Below are 19,650 nucleotides of genomic sequence, written 5' to 3'. Positions count from 1 at the left end.
GGCTATGTCCCCTAGGAAGGCTAAAGGGGAGGAGTTTTTCTTAACTCTTCCAGGTTCTGCTGGGTCCAGACATTCCTTGGCTTAAAGATGCATAACTCCAGTCTCTGCCTCTGCCTCTGATCTTCTCTGCATCTTTCTCCTCTAAGGATCTTTTTTAAGGACACTTTTCATTGGATTTAGGATGATCTTATCTGAAGATCTTTAACTTAATTACGTCTGTGAAAACCCTTTTCCAATAAGTAACTATTCACAATTTCTAGGGATTTGGTGTGGACATATCTTTTGCGGGGGAAGGGCACCATTCAACTCACTACAATTATGAAAGCATTTTCCACCCCTATATTAAATGCCACTTACTAAGTGAACATGCTTTGTAATTTTTAAAATATTAATTATAGGATTACATTTCTGTTTTAAGTGTTAAACTTTGCAGTTAGACCTTACTACTTTATCATGCTACATCTTTTTGAAGCAAGAAGTTGCATTGGACTGAATTTGTAATGTTATCATTTCATGTATCAATTGTCTATAGCTCTCATCATTGAAAAACCATTTTCCCCTTTGCTAAAATGGATTGGCTGAGGAGAAAGATAGCCTAAAAAAGTCATATGTCTCTTAAGGGACTACTCTTATATTCATGTATATCAATCATGGCTATTCTGAATGGTGATTTATACCGGAATTTCCTTTTCCCCCAGCAAATGTATTCAGAAGCCATCTCCAAGGTATAGATTAAAGTTCTTAAACCTACTTGCTGTTGTGAAACTGATGAGCTATTCATAGAAGCTGCTTGATCAGCGTAAAAGATCTAGTGAAATAAGGGTAGAAAGTCATTCTCAAAATGATACCTGTGAGTAATTGGCATCTAGATTTCTCACAAATTATTCACATATTAAAAAAGGGTATGTTGGAACTATTTGCATATATAATGAAAGAGCTGTTCATATTTAGAAATTTTAAATTTATTTATGTATTTTAATAAATCATTCAGAATAAATTTATGTGCCTACATCGTTACAATCTGCACAGTATCTTTGGCATATCATTTAGATGAGCAACCCTTTCTACCTGGGTCATTTTATAAGATGTACTTATAAAGTGAGAATTTGGGAACTGTATATTCAATTGGTGTAAAGTGTTATAACTTTTATATTACTTAATTTAAAATATAATAAACAGCTGAAAGGAACTCCTTATATGATATGTCTAGAAGAAGGTATAGATTTATTTTATCTCTTTATAATGAAAACGGAGAAAGTTATTTCTTTATTAGAATACCTTACAAAGTCTACATGAAACTATTCAGATTTGTATTTTAAAATGACTAAAGTTGAATAGAACTGCATGTATGTAGAAATTATTGTAAGGAATAAGTATGATACGTTGGGATTTGTAAAAAATGAGCTGTTCTTCTGAAAATTACTGAACGATGTCCATTTATAACATGCTAATACCTGTGATTCAAAAGAGGTATACATCAAACATATTAAAGTTAAGATCGTGTCAAAATGGGATCCCTTTTCTCAGTCAGAAATTAAAGGGAGTTCCATGGAGCCACCATTACTACCCTCATGTGCCTTTGTGTCTTATAGTCTAGAGTTCTTTTGTTTCTAACCGATTCATTATACCTATGTATTCTCTCTTTTATAGTTCAGCAGAAGAGCAGTTTCACTGGCAATCACAAGGTAAAGTACAGCTTCTTTTTTTTATTGAAGTATAGTTGATTTACAGTTTTGTGTTAGTTCCTGGTGTACAGCAAAGTGGTTCACATATATATATATATATTCTTTTTCATATTCCTTTCCATTATGGTTTATTACAAGATATTCGATATATTTCCCTGTGCTATACAGTAGGTCCTTGTTGTTTATCTGTTTTACATAAAGTAGTTTGTATCTGCTAATCCCAAACTCCTAATTTATCCATCCCCTACCCCCTTTCCCCTTTGGTAACCATGAGTTTGTTTTCTATGTCTGTGAGTCTGTTTTCTATTTTGCAAATAAATTCATTTGTATCATATTTTAGGTTCCACACACAAGTGATATCATATGGTATTTGCCTTTCTCTCTTTGACTGACTTCACTTAGTATGATCATCTCTAGGTCCATCCATGTTGCTGCAAATGGCATTATTTCACTCTTTTTATGGCTGAGTAATATTCCATTGTATATATATACACACCACATCTTCTTTATCCATTCTTCTGTTGATGGACATTTAGATTGAAAGTACAGCTTCTTGATGAGCATTTATACTTACTGCTACATATATCTCTATTGATTAATTTTCTTGTGAACTTTAGGAAGAGACTTATAAAAATGAATATGACAACACATGACACTAAAATTAGATGAAGCTGTTCTGATAGCTCATGATTTCGTGGGAGTTAAGTTCTCCCAATTCCCTAGGAACTTTATGTTCTTCATGGATACATAGACTTGGCTGGCCTTGGTTTTTTTTTTTTTTTTTTTTTTTTTTTTGCGGTACGCGGGCCTCTCACTGTTGTGGCCTCTCCCGTTGCGGAGCACAGGCTCCGGACACACAGGCTCAGCGGCCATGGCTCACGGGCCCAGCTGCTCCGCGGCATGCGGGATCCTCCCGGACCGGGGCACGAACCCATGTCCCCTGCATCGGCAGGCGGACTCCCAACCACCGCGCCACCAGGGAAGCCCCTGGCCTTGGTTTTTAATGGTGGTTGACCAAGGGTTACAATGTGATATCTAATGAGAATTTCAAAAAGATAATATCTTTGGTTAGGGTATTTTTGATTATTTAATGATAGTCTTAAGCTTTAATATTGACATTACCGTGTATTTGTTCATGTCTTTAAAATATTATATTTCAGATGGTCAAAAAGATATCGAAGATGAGCTCACAACAGGTCTTGAATTGGTGGACTCCTGTATTAGATCACTGCAGGAATCAGGAATACTTGACCCACAAGACTATTCAACAAGTGAAAGTAAGTCAAATGACAGTTAAGCTTGAAGACAATTAAAATATAAGAACATTATGTCATTAATATTATAATATTATTATAATTAATATCATGAGTCATATCTAATAGGACTTCAAGATGTGTTTATACTTGTTTTATCCATTTCACTCCTCTCTCACCTACTTCCTTCTGACATTACCCCACACTAATTCACATTTGATTAGAAACTCTCTTAATTCAGTAATTATCATCCAGATTTCTCACCAATTATTGACATATTGGTGATCCTCACCAATTCTCTGATATCGTTTTTGGCATCTAGGGTAGCACATTGTACGAACTCATCATTTAGTTGTTTAATCAACACAGTGTCTGCTTTAAAGTGAACTATCAATGCTTTACTCATACAGATTATTGTTGGTAGAGATCTTAAACGGTAGAGCAATTATATAACAAAATAGAAAAAAATGATGTAATATATGCAGTACTATTTAGTACCATGCTATAGTACTATGCAATAACTCCTTCTATTTCTATGTTTAGCTATCTTGCATAGCTGTATGAATCTCAGTAGAATATTTAAAGATTTCTTTCTTTTACTTAATTATATATTTTTCAACCAGAGTAGCTGAGGCTTTGAAATTAAAGTTCTATGAATTGAAATGAGCCTCATTTTAATAAATTATAAAATTCTCTTGACCTATTTTAATAAAATCCCACAAAAAGCCAAAAAGTAAATCATTAAAATGTACATTACCCTGATAATTTCTACATGAGAAATCAGTGGAGCATTTTATTCCTTAATTTAAAAAAATAAAATTTCCTTGAATACCCATCAAGGTTTGCTATATAAAAAGAAAGATATAAGAGTAAGATAGCATAGTGATCTCAAAACCATTTAATTTATGTATTAGTTCATTTCTCTATGATCTTTATAATACCACGGCTCTTAGAGTAACATCATCATGAATATCCAGATTTATTTTAACCATATGCATCCCCTTAATAAAACTCCTAAAGTAAGATGCATGATTTGTATTATACTTGTTCTCTGTGTTTTATATTTTAAAATGTGAGATTGTTACCTCTCTTTTCTCAAAGTCTATAAATATATTTCTCTTGTAGGGGTAGTTGTAGTTAGAACTATATTTAATTAATATTTGAGGCACATGTACTCATTTTATTATAGAGTAAGGAAAGCAGAGATAAAATAATGTGTCTCGGGAGGAAGATATTGGCTATCTTATTTTTTATAGAATAATAGAGAAATCTATTTTATTATGATTTTAGGAGGGGGATAACCTTTTATTCATAGAAAGTACAGAAAAAAGAAGGAAGAAAGTAAATTAAGAAGCAAATTAAAATAGAAGTGATAAATCAAGTATATCAATCTAGCACTATACGTAAGCCCTGAATTCTCTGAAAAGAATGAAAATACAAATTTGCAGTAAATGAAAATAAAATAGTGTTGTTATGTTTAATATACACACTTATATTAATGAAATAAATGTTGAAATTAAAGGAATAGACAAAGTAGTGACAGCAAATACGATGAACACAAGGAGTAGGATTGGGAAGAATAATGTGAGGTGAAGTGGAATTTAATACAGAAGCACTAAGCAGGGTCAAAAAGGAATTATACAGTAAAAATATCTTGACTTATAATTACGTGGTAAAATCTGATGAATATGTATGTGCCAAACACAATAGCATCTGGATATTAAAAATTATTAAAACTGAAAGAAGGTGATGAAAAATATCGTGAACACTTTTTCTTTTAGTATTCAGAATCAGACTGAATACTAAAAGAAAAAGCCACAGAAAGTTGGAATAAATAATTAACAAAGCAATGCATTGAATAAATTAAAAACATTTTTTGAATAATAATAAACACGTGTTATATATGTCCAAGGAAAATTTATAAAAATTGATCAGCTGATGGACTGTAAAGACAATCCTAAAAATTAAAAAGCATAGAAAGGACACATTCTTTGATGATAATTCAGTAAAATTAAAAGTAAATAATAAAATGCTAAGCAAACATATAATCACATTAAAATTAAGAGACATACTTTTGGCTACTGTGAATCAAAACAGAAGCAAAAAGAAAATTACATACTCTTTACAAAGCAAATAGAATAGCAACATTTTATAATGAAAACGTAAGTGTATGGTAAAAAACTGCACTCAGAGGAAATCATAATTTTATTATTAAAAATAAAAGACAAAGTACAGAGATGTGTATTCATTACTGGGACACCTTAAAAAGAGTTAAATAAACCAAAAGAAGCTAGGAAGATGGAAATACTAGAAGCAATGCAGAGATAAAGTAATATAAAAAAGAGTAGAAGAAATAAATAATGAATACTAAAAGAGATAAATAAATAAAATAATAGAAAGGATAAGTATATGAACTTTAAGAAAAAACTTTAAGTCAACTAATAATCCTGAATTTCTGAATTGAGACACTCTGCTACACCAAGGAGAAGTAGAAAGAAATTTTAGTGTTCACTTTTGTATTTCTGCAGAATGTTTTCAAACACTATCTACAAAAGACGTATCTTTATTACGGGAAATTTAAATACTCCAGTAAGATTTTTTTGAAATATATTTGCTAACTGCTAAATTAGTTGGTTTTCAGAAATATTACTTAGTTTATGTTATTAGGTAGTGAATTATCTTTTTGAAGACTGCTAGGATTTTAGTTAATAATTCTTTTTGGAAGGCCCTGCTTCCTTGTTTGAAGATAGGAAAAGAAACAAAGCAAAATAAAAAAACAAACAGACAAAAAACACAGGTGATGAAAGTGCCACTTGAAAATTTTATACCAAAAGATCTGAACCACAGTGAAATGTGGAATATTCGTGTTCTTATGAAATGTGTGTTCTTAACATTTTCAGAGTCAGTTTGAGACTGAACGAATTGAAAAAAGTTTAGGAAGTTAATTTAAAAATATTGAGTAGACAGCTATCACTTGGGGGATCAATTAATGCTAATTTTAAGTACTTAGACTATCATAAATTAAAAATCCTAATTGCTGTTTGTATTTGCATCAGGGTCCAGATGGGAAATAGAGTCTACTCAAAAAAAGTTTAACTGAAGAGAATTTAATTAGGGGACGATTTACAAAGAAGTGAGCAAGGTTCAGGAAGCAATCAATGCCTGCAGAGGTACTCAGGGAGTAGCAACCGACGGAAACCCTTGCCACCCTTAGTCCCGAAGGAAAAATCGAGGGACTAGTGCCAGCAGAGTCAAGAGGCAAGGCTGGTGAGAGCAGAGAAATAAATATCCTGGCCTCTCTCTCCTCTAACCTCTGATGCCCTCCTCGTGCCTCTCACTGGCCAAGTCCAATCATAAACCAAGTGCCAAGTGGCCCTTGTGATACAGCCTCTGTGGGGAGAAGGGTGGAGAATGAATATGTGCAGCAAAGAGAATAATCTGCACAACCTTCTACTCAATACTAGAACAATATACGTGTTTATATAAACACAACGCATATAATATGTAATGGCTCTTTGACATGTTTCATATAATTAGCACGAGCCCATGAGATTCTGCTCGTCCCTTGTTTGTGTGATGATTCAATCAATGGACTCATTAGCTAGAACAGACATGAGATAGCTGATGCTAAATTGGACCTGGCGCGCTGCCCTTGAGAGCCAGTGTCTTAGTCCTAAGCCGAAAGAGACTAAAACAACACGAAATACAGTCTAAAACCAGCTTGAAACATTACTACAATGGCAACCAGTCTCAGCCCCTAAGCACATAGTACGGAATTTGTTGTTTAAAAGCTTTTGTTATTTTTCTTTCCAAGATCTGATTAAAGTAAAATTTGAATCTTAGTAAACCCATCTTCTTGACCCTAAGGCAAGCAAGAACTGCTCTAGTATACAGACTGTAGTGTCCTACAGTTATCAGTGTTTTCCAACACTTCGCATTTTTTACAAAGTGCTATCGTAAACAGTATGTAAATCATGTGTACAACCTCTGCCGCCCACCACTATTGTGTGACTGCCGGCTGTGTAATTTCAATTCTAATAAATACGTGTCATGGAGTCACCAGAATTTCTGCTGCTTTACTGGGAAAAAAAGTTATTGACAGAAGCTCAGGGCCATCTGCTTCTCATGTAATACACAGCTTGACCTAAACTGCCATGGACCAAGTACCATATTTAATCCATGCATCCTTGGAGATACAAACTCAGAAATAAGGGTCATTATATCTCAGCCAAAAATTAATGAAAGTATCTGTCAGTCAAAATCAGAAAAAGAATGGACAACTTGGGGGGAAAGGGCCTATACGTTTATAGAGATTGTTAATTTGTTTAATAATTATATTTTGAAATAGCAATTATTTTTCTACAGCAGCTGGACAAATTGAAATTCCACCATATCCTAGAAAATCCCAGCATTCAGTAGGAAGGAAATCTTAGGAACTTAAGATATTCTGAGTATTATGGCAAAGAAAGGAGTGTTATCTTATTGAGTTCTCAAATCAGAATATATTCAAGAAATCAAGAATCAATCATGTAAGTTACCATTCTGAGCAGGTAAAATCCAAATAGAATAATCATATGTAGTCTGACAGAAGGGAATATATTACTTACTCTTGATTTACAGTCTGTCATTTTCATTTAATTACTGTGAATATACTTAATTCTGTGTGGTGAGAAAATTGTTGAGAGATCAGGTTATTAAAATGCTACAAAATATTATCCCATATATTCTTAGGTAATAATAACAAAGGTAAGAGACATCCTTGTGAAGTGAATATTTTCATAACTCCTGGCAAGCATGGCAACAAAGGATTCAGAAGTGGTTTAAGAGTGTAAGATTTTTACAGTAATTAGAATAATCAAAATAATAAATATATACATAATGTGGTTCACAATATTGATAACCTGTTATGGTGGAAACCGGGCCCTCAGTTAGACCCGACGGGGTGGGGAGCCTCTGGGCAGGGGTTCAAGGTAGCCCATCCTGCCCTTGGAACCGTAAGACCTGGACTCAAACCCTACTGTTCCCCTCACTCCACCAGTGGTTGACGACTGTCACCTGGGCTCTGGAGACCCCAGGTCCTCTCCTGGACATGCATTTATTCAAGTTAGTTGAGTCCATCCTTGAATTGTTCATTTCTTGTGAAATTACTTCATCATACCCCCTTTGGTCCAAATTTTTGAAATACAAACGCGAGAGTCTCCTCTGTAGAAGTTTGTCATGGTTCAAGCCTGAAGTCGTCTGATGCCACATGTGTCCTTTTGTTCCCTTTCCAAATTCTCTCACACCCACCTCCTCCACTACTTTTGGCGTTAGAGAGCCAATGGGAAGTTAGCAGTGTAAGCTGTGAGCAAAAGGTGAGGGAAATCACCCAGGTAGCGCACAGGCCGTAGTGATATCCTCCAGGGAGCTATCGTTATCTTTCCCTGCAGATTTTCTCTCCACCTGTTTTTCAGCTAATGTTCACTTCTTTCTCTTAAATTTCCTTCTATCACATAGACATTTAAGAAGCATGCTATACCTTCTCCAAAGAGGTCACCAGCTCAGAGGCAGACCTCGGAATTGAGACCTCGTCTTGTTCTTGGGGCTTCAGCTTCCACCACTGATGTGCAAAGACGTGAAATACCAAGTGCTCCTTATCCGTTCCCTAAGCAAGAGAAAACAGTGCAAATTTCTCACTAAAAACATCATTCTCATCTGTGTTATCCGGGTCTCCTGGAATCAAGCACAGGGTTTAGAGCCTGGGGAAATTTTTAATGAAAACATAATTGGGTTTTGAAACTGTCAAGGCACTCTAGGTGCACAACACACAAACAGGAGGGTCAGATGAAAGCTGGTGGAAGTGAGGAAAAGTAAAGAGGCAGAAAGCTCTGGTGAGAAAGTCAGATTAAGCAGACTTTTCCCCGGGCCGCAGTGGAGGGAGGGATCTCCTGGTAATACCTTATGGAGATGTCATATAGGACTCCCCCAGAAGATAAAACATTAAAACTGCCACTGATCAAACAATAAGTCACTTCAACAGCAACTGATCAAATCAAATCTTAGCATACTGGCTTTTTATTGTATCGCTGTAGGCACAGGTAGGTGTTACATTCTTTTTTTAAACGTCTGTACTAAGCACTTATTAACAGTAGCACAGAGAGTGGCTCTGCCCTTGTGGCATTTGCATTCTAGGCAAAAAAGGCTGAAATCAAGCACTCTAAATATTGCAAAGTCAGGTAGGTAGTTGCCCCCAGCAATGACAAAGCCAGTGGGGGGTCGAGTAGGGCAGTGTTTCCCAGAGTGCACTTGGGATTCCTGGGGGTCCTTGAGAACCTTTCAAGGGGGGCTGCAAAGGCACCCATTTTCACAGGAATCCCATGATGCCCTTTGCCTTTCCATTCTCATTCTCGCACAATGAGAGAGAGAGAGTGAGAGTCACATAGAGAACAGCCTTGTGGTTGCCAAGGGCGGCGCGGTGGGAGAGGGATGGACTGGGAGTTTGGGGTCAGCAGATGCAAACTATTATCTATAGGATGGATCCTACCGGGTCCTACTGTACAGCACAGGAAACTGTATTCATCATCCTGGGATAAACCATAATGGAAAAGAATATGAAAAAGAATGTACATATATGTATAAATGAATCACTTTGCTGTACAGCAGAAATTAACACAACATTGTAAATCAACTCTACTTCAATAAAATAAACAACAACAAGAGAAGAATGAGGGTCACACATGATGAGTGTTCAGTGAAGCTTCCCGGATGCTGCGCGGTGCTTGATGGCATCATCGCTCTGACGGCTCATGGAAAGCGTGTGACGCAGCCTTCTCTTTTAAACACTTCCCAGTTTTCATATCGTAAATGGTATTCTCTGTCACTCATATGGTAAATAAAAGCTCTTTGGGGCATGTGGGGTCTTAGTTCCCCGACCAGGGATTGAACCCGTACCCCCTGCAGTGGAAGCGCCATCTTAACCACTGGACCGCCAGGGAAGTCCCAAGACTACTCTAGTTTTGAGAGAATGATCAAAGGGCCCGGAAGTCATCGTTTGTGAGAAGATACTCGATCAGGGACCTGAATAAATGTGTGAGCAAACCATGCAGGCACCTAGGGAAAAGTCTGCGATTTGCGGCAAATCAAAAACTGGTTCTTTAAGTTAGTGTAATTCCATAAATACATTGTAATGTGTTCAGAATTTGGCTTTTAACTTTTGTTTTCTCCTAAACTGATTTGTATTAGTTTTCTATTTCTTTTCACAGTTATTGATAGTGAGAAATATGAATCTATTATCTTTAGACTGTTAATTTATAAAGAAATATATGTGATGCTCTTCCTCATTTTGTGCTACATTAATTTTTTGAAATGGTAAATAATCCAAAGACAAAACTGTTCGAGGAAATAGTTGGGGACTAGAGCAAGCTATGAAAATACCATTCTATGATTATAACATTATGTAAAAATCCCATGCACAGTAAAATTCTTGAGCTGTACATTTTAAACCAAAGTTTTATATTTGAAGTTTAGTTTTTTGTGATAAATGTCACTTTGCTCATTTCCCTCCATTGTGTACAGATGTAAAGAAACTGAGTTATTGTATTTAGTGTGAAAGCTTTACCCATCTTTGGTTATTTCGCATACAGAAGTCAAACTGGAAAAAGCAGACTAGTTAGGCCAGTAGCACTGATTGAATCTAAATCAGTTTAAAAACTAAATGAGTACTTCTGTATTCTTGGGACCATTAAAGCTCTCACTTTTACTAAAGCATTATACGTTGAAAGGAGCTGACCAGATGAAACTGATGTTCTGAAGAAAGAGACTTAGAAATCAAGTTTACGAACACACCTGCCTATAGAACAACCACATCAGCCCTGAGCTTTCTTACATAAATGGGCCGCTCGAGCTTTTGCCCTCAATTAATTTTAGGGATGGTAGATTTTAGGTTAGTGAAACTCCTACCTATGATCTTTTCAAGTTACTAGTGAAGATCAGGACGGCATGTGGGATCTTCCCAGGTCGGGGCACGAACCCGTGTCCCCTACATCGGCAGGCGGACTCTCAACCACTGCGCCACCAGGGAAGCCCGAAAGCTCTCACTTTTACTAAAGCATTATACGTTGAAAGGAGCTGACCAGATGAAACTGATGTTCTGAAGAAAGAGACTTAGAAATCAAGTTTACGAACACACCTGCCTATAGAACAACCACATCAGCCCTGAGCTTTCTTACATAAATGGGCCGCTCGAGCTTTTGCCCTCAATTAATTTTAGGGATGGTAGATTTTAGGTTAGTGAAACTCCTACCTATGATCTTTTCAAGTTACTAGTGAAGATCAGGAGAAAACAACTAGTTTATCACTACTAACTACCTCTTATTCCAAGTGGGTTTGTAAATTGGCAAGTTCATCCAAAGCCCATAAAGAAGAAACCGCTGCTATGAATGAAACCGATTAATAGTGCAATTTAAGCAAAAGTCAGTACTTTTACGCTGTAGAGTTAACTTGTAGTTAGATATGACTAAAGTGCTTTAAGCTTGATTTAAATCAGTTCCATCACCTTACAAATAACTGACAATTTTTCTCATTGCTTTTGGAATTTATAATAGCCCTTTTGTGTGTGTATATATTATACACACACATATATATGTATAATTTCCACTAGCTATTTCCTTTCTTCTTACTCAACATTTTCCACTAAAAGATTTCCCCTTTCTTTTTATGTGTTGCTGCTCTAAGATTTTATTCACATTTAAAATAAAATAATACTTAACCTTCAAATTATTCTTAGCCTTCCACAAAGATTGGATAACAGGAGGGTGGAAATGAATGCAAATTCTCTGACGGTTATCGATGTGTGTGAATCTTATTGGCTTTATTTTTCATGGTCTACGTAAAGATAAGATTTTATATTATTTTGAAAGAGTCAGTTTAACCTAAGAGTAAGTAAAGAATGTTTCTAAACTTCCTGACAAACGGAAATGTAAACAAAGCTGCCTTTGTCAGTTATTCAGTCCTGAATTTGTCTGTCTCAACTTGTATGTTTATTATTCCTGATTATCCTGAATTAACAACCTAACAAAACATTCATTGAGCGCCTATGCGAGACATTGCCTAGATCTCATAGCTGTTTATTTCGGTGCATTCTTGTTAATAACCCTTTTGATGGTAAAATAATCCCTTGGAACTAAATTGATATCTTAGTTACCACTTAGAGACCTTGTCTTGCTCTTGTGGCTTCAGCTTCCACCACCGATGACTTGGATCATTACATCTCTGTCCTAGAATTTCACTAACATATAACCAAACTTTGATCTTGGAAATGTTTTAAGATCTAGAAAGAGAGTCAGGTCTGTTAGAGCCAGTGTTGAAATTAAGCCCAGACTCCCTTTCTAACTATGTGAACTCCCACCATCTCCAACAACTCTGTAATTTTAAGATTAAGCCTGTCCTTCCCCAAAACACGGGGTCCCCAACATACGTCTCTTGCTAATCCTTCCCTTGGAATGACATGTGAGGGGAGTTTTTGCTTTTTTCACACTCCTTTAGTGAATATTTGTGGAGTTCTGGGACAGATGTTCAACTGAAGCAGACCAGAATTAGCAACTGCCAATAAATCACCTTAAAACTTGTAGAAACAGAAGGTGTGCACCTGACCCTAAGAGTGCTGTCTTGTCTGCTCTGCTTTCTAGAAGGACTTACTCTGCACTGTGGGAGTCTCCCCAGAACCCACTGCAGTGTCAGCGAGATCCTGCTAGAGATCAGCTGAAGAGTGGGCAGTCATTTCAGCTGTCCTTCCCTTCCTGTCTTCTTAGTCCCCAAGTACCGATGAGCTTTTTAAAAAGAATGCCTCTTAAATGTGCACTTTCTCTTCCTTCCTACCGTGGCCACTACCACGGTTTATGTTTCCTCCATTATTACCGGTTTCCTTTCTCTGCACTCCAGGAAATCCCTGGCCTCTAGTGTCTCCAAGTATCCAATCCCAGAGTCCTGCTGCTTTCACATAAATGTTCAGACTCCCTGTTTTTATCCTATTACTCTCCTTCTGTGTAATACTGTACACATGTCTCTGTTGAAATTTCTCAGAGTCTGGTCTGTGCATAGTGTTAAGGTAGCATGATGGCGGTAGGGTTAATTTCCCCGGGTCAATCAGGCATCAGGGCGGGCTGCATGGAGGAGGTGACATTGAAACAGCACTTGAAGTTTGAGAATGTTTTGAGGTTGATAAAGACGGGAATTTCAGGCTAAGAGAGAACTTTCTCTTCCCCATCTCTTGGCTCTGACACTGGGTTTTATTTGGTTTGGTTTTAATTTCAAGCCATTTTAATGATCTATGCCTTGTATGTCTCCTTTGCAGAATGAAAGCTCACGGGCTGTTGAAAGAAAACACTGATATATGGGACAGTACTATAATAAGGTTTTCAGGACAAATTCCAATCAGGGTTTTATTCTCAGATCATGTGGCTCAGTAATTAGATAATTAGATAATAATACCAATAACCGACATTTGTGTAGCAGTTTATATTTTTCCAAGCACTTTCCCATCCATTATCTCATTAGGTACTCAAATTTGTAGATATTAAAATTTTAGAGAACGGATAATGAAGCGTGGAAAGAACACACGCTCTGAAGCCAGACTGCCTTGCTTGCACCAGGCATCAGTGTGTGTGGTCTCAGTCATTGGGACCTTCAGCTCTGTCATCATAAAGGGGGATAACGGCACGTTTATTGGGATCTTGTTAAGATTCCAGGGGTTAATAGATGTAAACGGCTCAGGACAGTTCCTGGAACTTAGCACTCAGGAAAGGTGAGCTGGTATTGAGATCCTCCTCCTCCTCCTCCTCCTCCTCCTCATCTTCTTCTTCTTCTCCATCCTCATCTTCTTCATCATCATCATCTTCTTCTTCCTCCTCCTCCTCCTCATCATCATCATCTTCTTCTTCTTCTTCTCCATCCTCATCTTCTTCATCATCATCATCATCTTCTTCTTCTTCCTCCTCCTCCTCCTCATCATCTTCTTCTTCTTCTTCATCCTCATCTCCTTCTTCATCATCATCATCATCTTCTTCTTCTTCTTCCTCCTCCTCCTCCTCCTCCTCCTCATCATCACCATCTATGCTTTCATAAACGTGGGAATGGACTAAAGTCCAACAGGTCTGCTGAGTCCTAGTCCTGGATTTTTTTCCAACACACACCTGCTCCAACTGGCATGATTGTGACCCAAATAAAGACTTGGGAATGCCACTTTGTACACCTCTGGCCTTTTCTTTGTTATTGCAAAGTATGTAATTTAATCAAGGTTTACAGTTTCCTGGGGCCAATATTTAGCTAAAGGAGACAAGAATAAGCAATTCCAAATGAAGTCTTTTTTAAATCCGTGTAAAGATAATGAGTGCACATAATGAGGAAAACTCTAAACTATCTAGTTAATTTAAGGAGAAACTGACTATATGTTTTAGTGTATGTTAATACAACCTATAAGTGAGTCTGAATTTTTATGCAAGAAATAAACACTTCAGCCTTTCCATCTGCTGAGGCTGACTTCTGCGCCACTCCTGGAGGACAGCAGACTTCCTCCAGCCAACCCCTGGAATCTCTAAGGAGAGGTTTTTTGGGGAAGCAGTACCACAATCTGAGGCATGAAGGTCTCTCCCGCAAATAAACTGATGAAAGAACTTTTCAACCTTAAAATGCTGATGTGTGTATATGACTTCAATATGCTTTGATGTTAACCAACCACAGCTCCCAGAGCTGAAGGTGGAAGACAAGAATCGGGTCTCATCTTCATCTTACGGAGCGTACGACACTGGCTGACCGCTTAACCTCTCCACACTCCTGTTTACACTTCTCAGAATAATGACAAAGATAAAAGGGCATTTTTTTTCACAGGTTGCTAGGTGGTCTTTAGTCAATTCATATATTGATATTTGAAGACATATTAAGATATTGATATGACACTAAGATGCTCTCCTAGGATCAGTGGCGGGTCCCATGTCGCTCAACTCTGTAGTTCCTTTGGAATTTCTCCCCTCTGTCCATTTGGAACTAGTGTGTCTTTTTTTTTTTTTTTTTTTTTTTTTTTTTTGTCCGCACCATGCAGAGTGTGGGATCTTAATTCCCCGACCAGGGATCGAACCAGTGCCCCCTGCCTTGGAAGCGTGGAGTCTTTAACCACTGGACCACCAGGGAAGTCCCTGAACCAGTGTGTCTTGAGCAGATCAGGGGCACATACTCTTTTGACTTTTATCAATTCATCAGTAAACAGTTTCCCCTCTCCTTCCTAGCCCCCAGGGCTGATATATTTTGAATAGGACCCCTGGGCTTAGCTTTGAGGACTGTCCCAAGATGGAGAAGGTCCAGAAAGGTCAAAGAAGTCACCTGTGACCTCTTAGGTCAATGTCCTGGAAGGATACATGTGAGAGGGTGGCTTCTGCTTTTGGTGACCTAATAGGACATGGTGATCGAATGTTGCTCATAGCTAAAGTTTCTTCTGGAGCAATTCATTCCACTAAAGGCAACATTGCATTTCCCTAGGTGGAATTTGAAATCCCAGTCTCTTCCTGTCTCCACTGAGCATCCCAAGAAATCCTCTTACATTGTCCCCATCCCCCAGTGGTAGATATACTTCATGTCCTCAGGAATGCAGCCTAATTTTACCTCTAGCCCAAGCAAGACTTGATGGAAAGTCCTAAGTTCTTGAGAAAAAAAAAAAAAAAAAAATCATCATTTAAAGCCCAAAGCTATAAATGTTTTTGAAATCTCTGGAAAATTGTATTTTCTACCCCAATGCACAGTAATGTTAATAAAGCTAATCAAGAGTTAGTTACATGTAAATTTTCCTTTTATTTTAAAGTAATTAAGAATTGTCCTGTAATTTTCACCTTTTTCATATTCTCATATATCTGTGCTCTCTAAAATTGGAGTGAATAAATGCCATTCATTTGAAACCTAGTAAGCAATGGGAAAATCATTCTAAAATGCATGTGGTGTTTTGGCTATTGTCCTGACTGCTTTGTCCTTGCCAGGTGCTATGTCAGGGTTGTAATATTATGATATATTGCTTATTGTCGCAATTACCTTTGTCAAAGGACATCTTGGTTCCATGCTTGACATGTGTGAACAAAGTAATGAGACAGAGAATCTTGGTTTGTTTTCATGGAGTATTGATCAAATACACGACTGATTCTATAAAAGATGCACAGATTTGATTATTTCATGGTGCATATTTCAGGAGCACATAGATCATATTTTTGATTGAAATTGCTTCAAAATGGGACTATTTGAAGTGAGGTGGATGGACCTAGAGACTGTCATACAGAGTGAAGTAAGTCAGAAAGAGAAAAACAAATACCGTATGCTAACACATATATATGGAATCTAAAAAAAAAAAAAATAGCACAGGGAGATCAGCTCGGTGCTTTGTGACCACCTAGAGGGGTGGGATAGGGAGGGTGGGAGGGGGATGCAAGAGGGAGGAGATATGGGGATACATATATATGTATAGCTGATTCACTTTGTTACAAATCAGAAACTAACACACCATTGTAAAGCAATTGTACTCCAATAAAGACGTTAAAAAAAAAAAACCCCAAAACGGGACTCTCAAGTGCCACCTTTAGAACCTGCCTGGAGAGCATTTGTAGGTTTCTAGAGACTATTTTATGAATCTATTCAGAATTGACAACTTTGTTTGACTTGCTAGCTACATATTCAAGTTCATCAGAGCAAAGTGACATCATCTCTTTAAAAAGGCAGATAACCAGGACATGCAATGTTTTTGCTTTATAGATTGTTAAATTATTTATATGACACTAAAGATTTTTTTCCATTTTACTGACATCTCCAAAAGTCTTGGCACTCTTGTATCTGTTTCAACTTTCATTGCCCTGGAGATGCATTATCGTGGAGGAGGGCTCGTGGCCAGTGCAAGCCATGGTGTCAGGGTGGACTGTCCTGAAAGAAATAGCCAAAGAAGTCTCAGTGGGAAGCTGCCCATTGGTAGGTAGAATGCTGATCACTAACCTTAAAGGCCCTCTCTTATTCTGCCGTGACTGACTCCCCTCCATTGAGCAGTGACCGTCAGGAGGGTAGGGACCAGGGGGAAAGCCCTTGGCTACCGTTCATCACCGTCCTCCAGGTACCTACCTCATCCTCCTCCATTTTGCAGTCAGTTCCCATCTGCCTCTGTCCCATCATTGGTCCCTCTTTCTTCCCAGAGGCTCTCCCACATCTCAGCCCGCCCATTGCTTGGGCGTCAGAGACCACCCCTTGACTCCATCTCCATGCCTGACAGTTTCAACAGCAGCAGTGGGGAAAATAACTTCTTGGCATCCAGAATGAAACTCTGAATGCACTCCCCATAGATGCATTATATTCTGGTGATTAGCCCTATTATACCATTAGGATGCATTAAATGATTTTTTGCAAGCTATCGCAAACTTCACCATCTGGTATATACTATTTTCTTGGGACTCTGTTTTCTAAATTGCAAGAAAAAGGATTACAACTGTACTTCTGTTATGCCCTTCATGATGAAATTGGGACTGGATGGAAATGGTTTTATTTCCTTGCTTGACTTTTTTTTTTCCAGAAACTGTATAGATTCTGAAATACCAAGTCTTACCTGTTGTAGCTAATTGACTTATTATCCAATATCTGATGATGAAAAACTATTTTTGCATTGTTTAGACGTTCCATCAGGGAATTAGAGGGAAGGGTAAGGTCTTGAAGGCGAAGATTATGTGAACCTATGCTTATTAAGAGAAGACATGTTATTTTCCCGCAAAAAAATGGCCCATGTCATGTCAAATCTGCAGTCTCATTTGAAATAAAAAGCCATGTTCTGTCCTTAGAAAGAAAGAAGTAAGGAACTTGAAGTTTGTTTACGCTGATGAGAAATTATACTATTGTCTAAAACAGCCAAAGAGTCAGATTAAGGATGGGATAATGATTATACCATAATCTATGTGTATATAATTACACTCCTTCAAAAAACAAGTGACTTTGTACTATGGTTAAGATAACGTGAGAAAACTTGTGATGCCACGTCCTCCATCCCCCACACAACTCACTCTACTTATCCCAGTCCCCTCTCAAACACACACAGTAGAAAATAGTATACTTGCACTCTTCTATACTTCTTTTCATTCCCAAAGTGAATATGAAATTTGATTAAAGAAAATTTGCTTACAAAGGAAATGGGCAAACTGTGGCAAAGATCCCATCTAAAAAGAAAGTAAGAAAATAAACCACATTTTCCCATACAAAGTATGATTAAATAATGAGGCCAGGAACTCCTTTCTCCATCACTTGTAGTATCTGCCACGTTAGCGGCACCGATTTAAACACTGTATCTCCTCTTTGTTCTCCTCCTGTGTATTGCTGTGATGGCAAAGATAACTAGTCATCAGAGATCATGTGAGATCAGGGTGAATTCTACATTGTATGAGAGATATTAACATTTTACATACTGTCTACCCTTCAGTCATTGAGGTATTACATCACTATTTATACAATAGAATGTGTTACTGATTGGAAGGTTTTGAGTGTTTTAGCATCCTGATAATTAAGTGGGAGATATAATTATATTAACGCAATTAACATGTATCAAAAGGTAGACCTTTCAGTTATTTCAAATGTTTCCGATATTGTCTGATATAAAAACAACTGCTTGATTAACTGATTTGTCTTGTTAGAAATGTCTTTATGTAGGTCAGGATGAGATCATTTGAAAAAAAAATCTACTCTTTGGAGAACTTTTAAACCACCAAAAGAAAAAAAAAAAAAAAAGAATCCCACTTAAGACCTGGTCGAATTATACAGTCATTTTAGTTCTCAGAATTCAAAGCATACATGGCTGGAATCATGTGCGTGTTATAATTCTAGGCTACTCTTCAATAAATAATACATGTCATTTCTGCCTCACTGAAGCTGTCACTTATTGCTCTAAATGACTTTCAATGCAGGGCCCAGCCTGCTCTCCCAGAGTGCACTCCAGCTCAATTCCAAACCTGAAGGGTCCTTCCAGTATCCAGCCAGCTACCATAGCAACCAGACCTTGGCCCTGGGTGAGACAGCCCCGTCGCAGCTCCCTGCCCGCAGCGCACAAGCCCGAGGTGCAGGCCAGAGTTTCAGCCAGGTACGTGCGGGGATGGGGCCCTCTGCTGTGTTGGTCTTTGGGCTCCAAGGAGCCAGGCAGGAAGCAGGGTTGTCAAATGGCTATGGTGTCCCCTCCTGCCTTTTTTACGAGTGCTCTACAACTTTGGAGAGACACGCTCTGTGCTGTGAGTGAAGGAAATGAATAATACAATATGATTATAGAGTAACTCGGAATTATAAGCATATTTTCTGCAGGAATGTCTGTGAATTGCTCATGTTCTATCTGCTGTATATATACTTACCTATGTAAATATGCAAATGCGTGCCTAGTTCCTATTTCCGTGTTGATATGTGATGTAAATATGACATACATTCTGAGTTTGTAAGGCACCTGGAACACATTTTCTCTCCGTAAAAAAAAAAAAAAGCATGAAATTATTCTTTGGGGTTAAACATATAAAGGAACGCAGTATAAATGCACCAACACATATACAGAACTGTTCTGAAGGTAATTGTGACTAGGGTAGGAATAGTTACACTTTGTCAAGTTTGATTTTGAAATGTGCCCTTAGTTGTTTCTTTAAGATACGTACTTGTCCTTTTAGTTTCAATGTACACATTTATTAGCTGCAGTGAAAATC

At 37.6% G+C, this 19,650-nt stretch overlaps 1 protein-coding gene across 3 annotated transcripts in view; it reads left to right on the top strand.

Annotated features, from left to right (window-relative positions):
- Window positions 1-1,630: 1,630 nt before the first annotated feature.
- The window catches only part of CTNND2 (catenin delta 2), a 453,358-nt gene continuing 435,338 nt past the window's right edge, over window positions 1,631-19,650 (top strand). For 2 of the 3 annotated variants that reach the window (XM_007115618.2, XM_028492809.1), the window contains exons 1-2: window positions 1,631-1,685; window positions 2,846-2,962. In XM_007115618.2, the coding sequence (XP_007115680.1) occupies window positions 1,631-1,685; window positions 2,846-2,962 (172 nt within the window). Of the gene's footprint in view, window positions 1,686-2,845; window positions 2,963-18,876; window positions 19,050-19,650 lie in introns of all 3 variants that reach the window. The other variant, XM_024125559.1, reaches the window with a different exon arrangement.

This window comes from Physeter macrocephalus, chromosome 8, assembly GCF_002837175.3.
Source record: "Physeter macrocephalus isolate SW-GA chromosome 8, ASM283717v5, whole genome shotgun sequence".
Classification (NCBI taxonomy): domain Eukaryota; kingdom Metazoa; phylum Chordata; class Mammalia; order Artiodactyla; family Physeteridae; genus Physeter; species Physeter macrocephalus.
Note: the sequence above shows the minus strand (reverse complement) of the source record. Positions and strands in the feature narration are given on the sequence as shown.